Genomic DNA, 12,431 nt, shown 5'->3' on the forward strand with positions numbered 1-12,431 from the left:
TTTTCCTTTGTGTATATAGCCAGTAATGGGATTTCTGGGTTGAATGGTGGTTCTATTTTCATTCCTTTGAGAAATCTCTAAACTAATTTCTACCATGGCTGAACTAATTTACATTCCCACCAACAGTGTATAAGCATCTCCTTTTCTCTTCAGCCCTGCCAACATCTGTTATTTTTTGACTTAAAAAAATAATTTCAAACTTGTGTTTTAGATCGGGGGTACATGTGTAGGTTTGTTGCATAGGTATATTCTGTGATGCTGAGGTTTAGGGTATGAATGGTACTGTCACCCAGGTAGTGAGCATAGTACCTGATAGTTAGTTTTTTAGCACTTGCCCCACTCCCTCTCTCCTCTCTCTAGGAGTCTCCAGTGTCTGTGTTCCTGTGTTTATACCCGTGTGTACCCAGTACTTAACTCTCACTTACAGATGAGTACATGTGGTTTGGTTTTCTGTTCCTGCATTAATTCACATAGGATAATGGCCTCCAGCTGCATCCATGTTGCTGCAAAGGCATGATTTCATTTTTTTTAATGATGAATGCATAGTGTTCCACGGTGTATATGTACCACGTTTTCTTTACTGAATCCATCATGGTTGATTCTGTGCCTTTGCTGTTGTGAATAGTGCTGCAGTCAATCTACGAGTACCTGTGTCATTATGGTAGAACAATTTATATATCCTTTAGAGATATATATATCCAATAATGGAATTTCTGGGTCAATTGATAGTTCAGTTTTAATTTCTTGGAGAAATACCACAACGCTTTCCACAGTGGCTGAATTAATTTACATTCCCACAAGCAGTGTATAAACATTCCGTTTTCTCCATAACCTCTTACCAGCATCTGCTATTTTTTGACCTTTTAATAATAGCCCTTCTGACTTGTGTGAGATGGTATCTCATTGTGGTTTTTTTTTTCTTTTCTTTTTTTTTTTTTTTTTTGAGACAGGGTCTCACTCTGTTGCCCACGTTGGAGTGCAGTGGCACAATCTTGGCTCACTGCAGTCTCTGCCTCTCGGCTTCAAGCGATTCTCCACAGATGTGTACCACCATGCCCAGTTAATTTTTGTATTTTTAGTAGAGATTGGGTTTCACCTTGTTGGCCAGGCTGTTCTTCAACTCCCAGCCTCGGGTGATCCACCCACCTCAGCCTCCGAAAGTGCTGGGATTATAGGCCTGAGCCACTGCATCCAGCCTCATTGTCGTTTTGATTTGCATTTCTCTAATGATTAATGATACTGAGCATCTTTTCATCTGCTTGTTGGCCACATGTATGTCCTCTTTTGAAAAATGTATTTTCACATCCTTTGACCACATTTTAATGGGGTTCTTTGTTTTTTGCTTGAAATTTGTTTAAGCCCCTTGTAGATTCTGGATATTTGTTCGGATGCATAGTTTGCAAATAATTTCACCCATTCTGTAGGTTTTCGGATTGCTGTGTTGATAGTTTCTTTTTCTGTGCAGAAGCTTTTTAGTTAATTAGATTCCACTTGCCAACTCTCGCTTTTGTAGCAGTTGCTTTTGATGACTTAGTAATAAATTCTTTGCCAAAGTTGATACCCAGAGGGTATTTCCTAGGTTTTCTTCTAGGATTTCGGTAGTCCTTGGCTTACATTTAAGTCTAATCCATTTTGAATTAATTTTTTTTTTGAGGTGGCATCTGGCTCTGTCACCCAGTCTGGAGGGCAGTGGTGCCATCTTGACTCACTGCAACCTCTGCCTCCAGAGTTCAAGTGATTCTCCTGCCTTAGGCTCCCAAGTAGCTGGGATTATAGGTGCATGCTATCACACCTGGCAATTTTTTTTTTCTTTGTATTTTTAGTAGAGACAGGGTTTCACCATATGGGCCAGGCTGGTCTCAAACTCCTGGCCTCAAGAAATCTGCCAGTCTTGGCTTCCCAAAGTGCTAGGATTATAGGTGTGAGCCATCCCACCTGGCCATCTTGAATTAATTTTTGTGTATGGTGATATGTAGAGGTCCAGCTTCATTCTTCTGCATATGGTAAACCAATTATCCCAGCACCATTTATTGAATAGGGAGTTCTTTCCCCATTATTTATGTATTTATTTTATTTTATTTTATTTCTATTATTATACTTTAAGTTCTGGGATACATGTACAGAACTTGCAAGTTTGTTACATAGGTATACACGTGCCATGGTGGTTTGCTCAACCCATCATCTACATTAGGTATTTCTCCTAATGCTATCCCTCTCCTAGCCCCCACACCCCCCAACAGGCCTCGGTGTGTGAAGTTCCCCTCCCTGGGTCCGTGTGTTCTCATTGTACAACTCCCACTTACAACTGAGAACATGGGGTGTTTGGTTTTCTGTTCCTGTGTTAGTTTGCTGAGAATGATGGTTTCCAGCTTCATCCATGTCCCTGCAAAGGACAGGAACTCATCCTTTTTATGGCTGCATAGTATTCCAGGGTGTATATGTGCCACATTTTCTTTATCCAGTCTGTCATTGATTGGCGTTTGGGTTGGTTTCAAGTCTTTGCTATTGTGAACAATGCTGCAATAAACATATGTGTGCATGCATCTTTATAGTAGAATGATTTATAATCCTTTGGATATGTACCCAGTAATGGGATTGCTGGGTCAAATGGTGTTTCTGGTTCTAGATCCTTGAGGAATCACCACACTGTCTTCCACAATGGTTGAACTAGTTTACACTCCCACCAACAGTGTAAAAGTGTTCCTATTTCTCCACATTCTGTCTAGTATATGTTGTTTCCTGACTTTTTAATGATCACCATTCTAACTGGTGTGAGATGGTATCTCATTGTGGTTTTGATTTTCATTTCTCTAATGACCAGTGATGATGAGATTTTTTTCATGTTTGTTGGCCACATAAATGTACTTTTGAGAAGTGTCTGTTCATAGCCTTTGCCCACTTTTTGATGGGGTAGTTTGCTTTTTTCTTGTAAATTTGTTTAAGTTCCTTGTAAATTCTGGATATTAGCCCTTTGTCAGATGGATAGATTGCAAAAATTTTCTCCTATTTTGTAGGTTGCCTGTTTACTCATGATAGTTTCATTTGCTGTGCAGAAGTTCTTTAGTGTAATTAGATCCCATTTGTCAATTTTGGCTTTTGTTGCCATTGCTTTGGTGTTTTAGTCATAAAGTCTTTGCCCATGCCTGTGTCCTGAATGATATTGTCTGCGTTTTCTTCTAGGGTTTTTATGGTTTTAGGTTTTATGCTTAAGTCTTTAATCCATTTTGAGTTAATTTTTGTAAGGTGTAAGAAAGGCGTCCAGTTTCAGTTTTCTGCATATGGCTAGCCAGTTTCCCAACACCATTTATTAAATAGGGAATCCTTTCCCCATTGCTTGTGTGTGTTGGGTTTGTCAAAGATCAGATGCTTGTAGATGTGTGGCATTATTTCTAAGGCCTCTGTTCTGTTTCATTGGTTTATATATCTGTTTTAATACTAGTACCCTGCTCTTTTGGTTACTGTAGCCTTGTAACCTTTTTGATTTTAGCTGTAGCCTTTTTGATTTTAGCTACTCTACTGAGTGTGAAATGTTACCCCATTGTGGTTTTAATTGACGTTAGATTATGTTGAACACTTTTTTATGTACCTATCTGCCATTCTTATAACTTCTTTTGTGAAGTGTATATTCACTCTTTACTGCAAGGGGATTATTAGTCTTTTTACCCTGGATTTGTAGTAGTTTGTATGTATTGTGGATATGTCTTCTTCTGTATAGCTATCTTCTTGCTTCTACTGTTTAACAGTAATAACAAAAGGATGTTATACATAAAAGGTATTGATACATTTAATACTTCTAAGCTGCTGGCAGTTTTGGAAGGAAAGTAATTAGTATTTAAAACACAGACTTTATAACTTTAAATTTAAAACAAAAATTACATTCTATTTTGTGTTTGATTTCAGGTGCAGTTAAAAACTAGCATTTCTAGTCAGTATGTAATTCGGATGCAACCGACTAATAGATGTCTTTCTACACTGGAGTGTGCAGCTGTTGCTCTTTCCATCTTGGAGAAAAATAATTACATACAAGAGGTACGTCTTTGGAAGGTTATAGTTCTTGAAAGTGGGAGTTTTCTTGGATTTTACATAGAAGATTTAGACGTGCTTGTTAAATTTGTAACTCATGTGACAAGTAGAATCTTCTGTTTTAGAAATTTATGTACTTTTATAACCTTCTTTCCCCTCTGGTGTTTTTCTGTGTTAGTTTAGCATTCCAGATTGCATTATTTAAATATTCATACTAAGCTGTGCAAACATAATTTGTAATATGCTAAATTACAGTTAAGTAGCACAACATTAAATAGTTTTTTGGCTAGATTTTTCTTTTAGTGTTTTCTCTTCTCTTTTTGGTATTTTGTGTTCTCTTGTGCTCAGCCTTTTCTTCTTTTTAGTTAAAAGAACATTCTATAGAACATTTTAATTTTTGCATCGGTGCCGTTATTTGAGGAGGTATACTAACTTTCTGTTTCTCATATTAACTTTGCTTAGAATGTAAAAAAGACATTTTTCTTGAAATAAAAAGCCTAGAAAATATGAAAACATTATAACCTGCAATTATTTTAATTTCTATGAAAGCATGATGATTTCATATAAAATTAATAATCATCAGCAAAGAATAATGTTTCAGTGTGCTTACTAACATCTCAGTCTTTTGGAACATATAAGAAACTTAGCATTTGTAGCAAAAGAAAAAATAGTGAAATAAAACCTAAATTGTTATGGTTTTTTAATTATTGAAAAGTTTTGATAAATACAACTCAATAAGAAAGTCAGAGGATCATAAGCACAAATAAATGGGATTTATAACTCCGCCTTCAAAACACTGCATAAACACATGGATGCACACACGCACGTACACACACACGTGAGGTACTCTTTCTTGCCTTCTTTCTTTCTCATTATCCATTATGGTTACAGTTATGAGTATGCCTTTAAACACGAAGGAAATTTCAATAACAGATGAAAGCTCAGTTCAGAGTAAATGTATTAGCTACCAAGATATTAATCCTAAAGAGAACAAAAAGATATCAAAAGCAAGGAGTGTTAAAGAATATTAGAAGCAGGCATGGCCAGGTGCAGTGGCTCATGCCTGTAATCCCAGCACTTTGGGAGGCCGAGGCAGGTGGATCATGAGGTCAACAGATCGAGACCATCCTGGCTAACATGGTGAAACCCCGTCTCTACTAAAAATACAAAAAATTAGCCAGGCGTGGTGGTGGGTGCCTGTAGCTCCAGCTACTTGGGAGGCTGAGGCAGGAGAATGGCATGAACCCAGGAGGCGGAGCTTGCAGTGAGCCGAGATTGTACCACTGCACTCCAGCCTGGGCAACAGAGCAAGACTCCGTCTCAAAAAAAGAAAAAAAAAAAGAATGTTATAAGCAGGCATTGAATTACTGTTTTCCTCTCCTCTACCTTAAACTGTGGAAAATGTCAGAGTTGGAGACTTTTTTTTTCTTTTGAAAGAAGTAGGCTTTTCGTGTGTGTGTGTGTGTGTGTGTGTGTGTGTGTGTGTCTGTTTGAGTCTTAGACTTTGTTTTGGGTCTAGGCAATTTCACTTTCTCTGCCTTTGAAAAAAAATTCATGAAGGACCATAGATTCTTACTTTAAATGAGCAGGGAGTGTTCTCAGACACTTTTCCATCTCCTCTAACCATGTCACCTACTCCCACGTCCCTAGCCATGAACATAGTACTTTATATACCCCATACGTATCTTTCTGTTTTGTTTATTTACCATCATCTCTGTATATTCTTAAGCAAATATATATACATACACGCTCTTCACAGGTGTCTTAATAGAGTTATGTAACCCAGTGCTATTGTTTCAACTTGCTTTCTCTACAGTCTCTGCATTTTCTTTTTTGTTGATGTAAAACTCTAGGATCACACAACATCAGACCAAACCAGGACCCATTGAAAGTTCAAATTTTGAGGGAAGAATATATTCCTTAGCTATAGATTTAAAGCTTACTTTTCTCTCCTTTTGGGTTCTGGAAAGAATTCTCTATGGACTTATATCTCTTATTCCCACAATTGGAAGTGGATCTTTACTACAATCCTAAATGTAACCTTTAATGTTAGTAATGGTGCTGGTTATGGTAATAGCAGTTGTAGAATAATAGGGTTGCAGTTAAGGAAAGGGTTTGTACTACTACTACTACTAATTCTCCTAGTGCTCCCTTCTCTCCAGTTTTATAATATTTTTGATGTTAATTAATGTACCATCTACTTGTACAAAAACATAAATTTAAAAATTAATGTACCATTTTGTTAGGAACCCTATTAGCTAAAAATGTTTCGGGCTTTATTTTACAAATGTTCTAGACTCTACAAAGTATTAGAATGAATTATTTCAAAGTTAACTGATAAGGAAGTTTTTGAAAAAATGGTATAACATTGTATATTTAGGACAACTTTCTTCATGTTGTTTTAGGGCCTCTTCTTCATCAGCATTTTTTCATTCTTTCATTAATTCTGTTGTTTTATATAACCCAAGGCATTTGTTGATGACATAAAGCCACAAGCTGACTTGAATCTTGCTAGATTGTGCTTTGTGATATGATATCTTAAAAAAACAAAACCAAAAGAGGAATCCTTATTGTGACAACTTGAGACTTGCAAAATACATTCTGAGTGTAACATGTAACAAAAGGCAAAGTTTAAGACAACGGAATGGTGACAGGACCCCATTATCTCTTCAGCTTTTGTTATTGTTGTCTGTAGATAAAATTAAACATAAAGTCCCAAAGTAATAGTGAGGTATTAGAACTCTCATTCTGCTTGCTTTGGTTGCCAGGAGTAATTGTACTGCAGTGGCCAGGAGTAGAAAAAGGATGTTTGACAGTCAGACCTGTGATTTGGGAGGTACTGATAACATGGTGGGAGCATGAACAGAAGAAATACATAATGAAACATCTCAAGTTACTTATTATTACAGATGGCAAAAATTGCCTCCAGCCACAGTTTATAGTAAAAGCTGTTTTCTTAGTAGGGGAATCCCACATCCAGCCTTTTCAAAGCTAGTTACAAGAAAAAAATTAGCATCTAGTTACGATAATAAATTAGCATCTTTGTGAAATGCAGTATCAGTCTGCCCTGAACACAGGGGTTTTCTTTCCCTCCTGGGGAGGAAAGTGATGACACACACTTTTTCCCAATAATGTTTTATCAGGGGCATTCTAATAAAACCTTAAGATGGTGGGGGGAGAATAGGACATTTTCTTTTTCTTTTTCTTCTTCTCTTTGCTTCAATTTGCTTTGCTTTTCTTTTTCTTTTTTCTTTTTCTTTTCCAACAGAGTCTTGCTCTGTCACCCAGGCTGGAGTGCAGTGGCATGATCTTGATTCACCGCACCTTCTGCCTCCTGGGTTTAAGCGATCTTCCCACCTCAGCCTCCCAAGTAGCTGGGACTACAGGTGCATGCCACCATGCCCAGCTAATTTTTGTATTTTTTATAGAGATGGGAGAGGCGGGGGGAGTCTCATGTTGCCCAGATTGGTCTTGCACTCCTAGGGGATTTAAGTGATCCACTTGCCTTGGCCGGCCAAAATGTTGGAATTCCAGGCCTGAGCTACTGTGCCCACCAGAGAAGAGTCAATTTTCACTTGGCTTTATTCTATAGAGGCAGGGCTCCTCAAAATAAAGAATTTGGCACAGAATAGCTTTGTTAGTCTGTTGTCTCATCCTCACTCTATTCTAGAGCAGTTTTTCAAGCACCTGAAAGTATGGCTACAGGAAAGTAGCATGATGTGGACTTTGAAGTAGTTTTGAATTACAACTTATTATCATCACCTTTTTTTTTTTTTTTTTTTGAGACGGAGTCTCGCTCTGTCACCCAGGCTGGAGTGCAGTGGCCGGATCTCAGCTCACTGCAAGCTCCGCCTCCCGGGTTCCTGCCATTCTCCTGCCTCAGCCTCCCGAGTAGCTGGGACTACAGGCGCCCACCACCTCGCCCGGCTAGATTTTTGTATTTTTTAGTAGAGACGGGGTTTCACCGTGTTAGCCAGGATGGTCTCGATCTCCTGACCTCGTGATCCGCCCGTCTCAGCCTCCCAAAGTGCTGGGATTACAGGCTTGAGCCACCGCGCCCAGCCTATCATCACTTTTTGCAAGTGGGCAGACCACATAATTTCTTTGTACTTGTGTTCTTATCTGTAATATACAAATAGTTACCTCATAGTATTTCAAGAACTGAGGTAATAATGAGTAATTGCCAGAGTTGTCAGCACAGGCACTCAAAAAGAGTTAATCCTTTTGCCCTTCTTTTCCTCTCTAATTTTTGCCTGTAGATTGGCAAAAGAAAGTCTGAACTAAAAGGTGGTGGCTTTCGTTAGCTACTGCAGTATTTACAGGACTTTTCATACCTTGGAAGCCTTTAGCTTAGGGATCTTTTTTATTACAGAACCTTCTCTACTTATGAAGTTTTATCATAGGAATTTTTAAAGATAGATGTGGCAGAACCTCTTCTATAGCCTGAATGTTTTGACTGTACCCAATACCAGCGGTTGGAAGTAATGGTTCCTTGAAAACTGTCACTTTTCACATGCAGCAAAAAGGATTTACTAGGATAGGCTACAACTTTAAAACTCTAAAGTTGAAATCGCGTAAGATGACAAAAGTTTATGCATCTCTCATGCTGTTTGTCCAGTGGGATTACCCTGAGGACCTCTGCTCATTGCAGTCACCCAGGCGTCCATCCTGATGGAGGAACTATCTAGATAATTCATCCCACTTTCATCAAGGAAGGGCAAGGAAGGTCGTGAATCCTATACCACTTTTAATGCTTCTGCCCTAAGGTGACACATATTAGTTGTACTCACATTTCATTAACCAAAGCAAGTGATATGGCTGTGCCTAACTTTAAAAAGGGATAGAAAATGCCAATCTGCTTGTCTCAAGTAGGAGGTCTGGGCTGTTTGTGAACAGCTGTAGGGAGTACCAAGAGACATGGAGTGGGGATCTGATTCAGATCTGCCTGTTTCCAAAATTCATTCTCTTCATTACCTCAGTAAATTGACAGAATCTTATCTTCAGGATGTAGAAGTTGGAATCTATTGACCATAAGAATATGAGTTTTCTTCTCTATACGAGAATCTAATAAATGTCATAAAATATCAATAGAATCTTCAGTTGTCTTGGTCTGTATGTAGTCCTAGGTGTGTTTCCTAGGTACGATGTTTCAGAATCCAATCAGTCCACTGTGCTGACTCTGTCAAGTATGTAAAGTCATATATTGTTATTTTGCATTCCTTCTCTTGTTTTCCGCTTTAAAATAAATTATGAGAACATGCCTGAGGAGTTTTCTACAATAATATTGTGCAAAGCCTTTCCAAGATGTTTACCTTTTTTCTTTCTTTCTCTTTCTCCCTCCCTCCTTTCTTCCCTCCCTCCCTTTTTTCTTCCCTTTCCCTTTTCTTTTCCTTCTTTTTATTTCTTTTCTTTGGTTTCTCATTCTGGACTGGGTACGGTGGCTGACACCTGTAATCCCAGCACTTTGGGAGGCTGAGGCAGGCGGATCAGGAGGTCAGGAGTTCGAGACCAGCCTGGCTAATATGTTGAAACCCTGTCTCTACTAAAAATACAAAAATTAGCTGGGTATGGTAGCGCATGCCTGTAGTCCCAGCTACTTGGGAGGCTGAGGCGGAAGAATCCCTTGAATCCAGGAGGCAGAGGTTGCAGTGAGCTGAGATCATGCCACTGCACTCCAGCCTGGGTGACAGAGCGAGACTCCATCTCAAGAAAAAGAAGAAGAAAGTTTCTTATTCTGCCACCGAGGCTGGAGTGCAGTGGCATGATCATGGTCCGCTGCCGCCTTGACCTCCTGCCTCAGCCTCCCAAGTAGCTGGGACCACAGGTGCATACCACCATGTCTGGCTAATTTTTTCTTTCTTTCTTTTTTTCTTTTCTTTTCTTTTTTTTCAGGCTGGTCTCTTTTTTATAGAAACAGGGTCTTGCCATGTTGCCTAGGCTGGTCTCAAACTCCTGGGCTCAAGCAATCCTCCTGCATCAGCCTCCCAAAATGCTGGGATTACAGATGTGAGGGTGTATATTACAGTAAGGAATTATATTTGCCTGCATGAAAGAGAGCCCTTACTGCAGTGGTTAATTCACATGGGGTTTTCTTTTTCTCCTCTAAATCAGAAATGCTGAGGTGGGCAGTCCTGACTGGGAATGCAGCTTGAAAAAGACTTCAGGGACAAGTTTTCTTTTCTTTCTGTCCATCATCTTATGTATTTGGCTTTAATCTTCATGTTTATTGTCTAGGAGTCATATGATGCTTGTCCTACCTTCAGTCATTTTCTAGGCAGGAAAAAAGGACAAAAACCTATGCCTGCTAAGTTTGTCCCCTTCAAAGAGTACCTCTAGAAGCCCCATCCCAGCACTTCTAGTTACATCTTCTTGGATAGATTGGGCCATTAGTCAATGTAATGTTAGTAGCCGGCCACATTGCTACCTTGGATATAATTTGAATTATTTTAATAAGGGAGAAAATGAATACGAAGAAGCAAGTACTAGTGACTATCACAATTTTTAAGAGTTCATTGTAAATTAAAGCTAATTAGCCCCTTTTCTATCACTTATGTTGTGCATCAGCCTCCCAAAATGCTGGGATTACAGATGTGAGAGTGTATATTATAGTCAGAAATGATATTTGGCCACGTGTAAGAGAACCCTTACTGCAGTTGTTAATTCACATGGGGTTTTCTTTGTGGGTTAATAAGTTTTCATGTAGACATTGTGAATTTTTTTTGTAGTTAAATCTATTAAGTCTATCAGTTTTTTCTTTGTTTCTTTTGTGATCCTGTAACAATCTGTTCAATTGTTTTTGCTATATTTTTGAAAACATCTACATCAGGGGTCTCAGGCCCAAGGAGGGAATCTTACCCAAAATATGTTTAAAACACTTGCATAGTGTTGTTATTTTTTTAATTTTTGAATTTGAATAATTTTAGGTAGAGCATGTACTCCAGTTGTATTACAACCACCACTATTCTCAGTTGGCTTATAAAGATCCACGCAGTTTACTTGTTTCTGTTACGTGGCTGGCCTATAGGTATTTGAATTTAGACAGGTTCAGATATTGTTAGAATGATTTCAAATGCACCAAAACCTGGGTATCTAACTTGTATGTGATCCATGGCACTAATGTGAGAGAAATAGCAACTGTTTACCCATTGCTACCATCATCTAATTGTTATCAGGTGTCAGTAAGCTTGCATTAATTTGTCATAGAAACTGAATTGACTGTTTGATGTACTTATCTTTGTATTTAAATGTCTCATTTAGTCTGCCTGTTACAGATTCAATTATAATGGCAACAATTTTTCCTGGTGTTTGAATAAGTTAATGTATAAAACTAATATCAGACTTTATTACCTATGTGGAAAATCAGTATTTCTATCTTTTTACTAAAATTCCTTAGTGTGATATTAAGGTATGAATTTTAAAGATATTATTCATCTAGAAATAATTACATATTTATCAGAGTGCCTACTGTTTCTCAGAGTTAAAAGCCAATCATAATAAAAGAAACATAATGACTCCTATTTCTCAATGAAAAATATAGATAGAATATGATTTGTCATAGACACTTTTTTAGTGTCTTTTTTTTTCTTAACAGACTTTGCTTCGCCCTCTTCAAGCTTTATGCTCTTTTCAACTTCAGCATGGTGCCCAAATTCGCCTCAGCAAGGAACACCTTCTGAAAAATGGATTATATCCTAAACCAATGCCAAAGAACAAACGCAAACTCAGGAAAATGGAATTGTTAATGAATAGTGTTAAAATTTAGTACAGTTATTCTTTTGGTGCTAGCTTACCTGTCTTCATCTAACAATACCAAGTTAAGTTTTCATATAGTTTAGGTCTGTAGGTTTTTGACTTGCTAAAGAAGAATGAGAATTGCATACTAATCTTACCCAGAAGAAGGAAGTAAACCAAATATTCATAAAAACAAATAAACAAAAATTCACTGGCTCACTGAAAAGCAGGATTTCATGTTGTACTTGTTTTTAAAAATGTGCCTCTAATACATGTTTTCAAACCCAAAATTAAAATGTAATCCGTTGTTGAGATGGGTTAGAAATTCTTAATTGTAAAATAGAAGGAAATTGTTGTAGTGGATTGAAACGGTGTTGTTTCCATTAGTGTTTATACATAATTAGGGTGTAGACCAATAAAATAAGATACCTACATTGGTTTGCAGTCCTAACTTTATAGTTTGAAGTAAGTAGCAAAAGAAAATATAATTACCAAGTTTTATTATTTTGTGAAATAGTATAAAGGAATAAGGAAACTTTAAGTATTATTTAGGGGCTAAATTTGAACTCAGCTAATATGATTTAAGTGCTCTATTAGTTGCCCTGATTTTTAAAGAGGTGCATGTAATTTTGAAATAGCACACATTTTCATTTGTAATCACTCTGGATAAATTTGTA

The 12,431-nt window shown here is 37.7% G+C and overlaps 1 protein-coding gene across 2 annotated transcripts in view; it reads left to right on the forward strand.

The window, feature by feature from the left end:
• DTWD2 (DTW domain containing 2) overlaps positions 1-12,117 on the forward strand; it is a 157,980-nt gene extending 145,863 nt beyond the window's left edge. For both annotated transcript variants that reach the window (XM_023197430.2, XM_023197438.2), the window contains 2 exons: positions 3,901-4,029; positions 11,615-12,117. In XM_023197430.2, the coding sequence (XP_023053198.1) occupies positions 3,901-4,029; positions 11,615-11,785 (300 nt within the window). In that variant the 3' untranslated portion in view covers positions 11,786-12,117. The remainder of the gene's footprint in view (positions 1-3,900; positions 4,030-11,614) is intronic.
• Positions 12,118-12,431: the final 314 nt, after the last annotated feature.

Source organism: Piliocolobus tephrosceles, chromosome 4 (genome assembly GCF_002776525.5).
Source record: "Piliocolobus tephrosceles isolate RC106 chromosome 4, ASM277652v3, whole genome shotgun sequence".
In the NCBI taxonomy this organism is placed as follows: Eukaryota; Metazoa; Chordata; class Mammalia; order Primates; family Cercopithecidae; genus Piliocolobus; species Piliocolobus tephrosceles.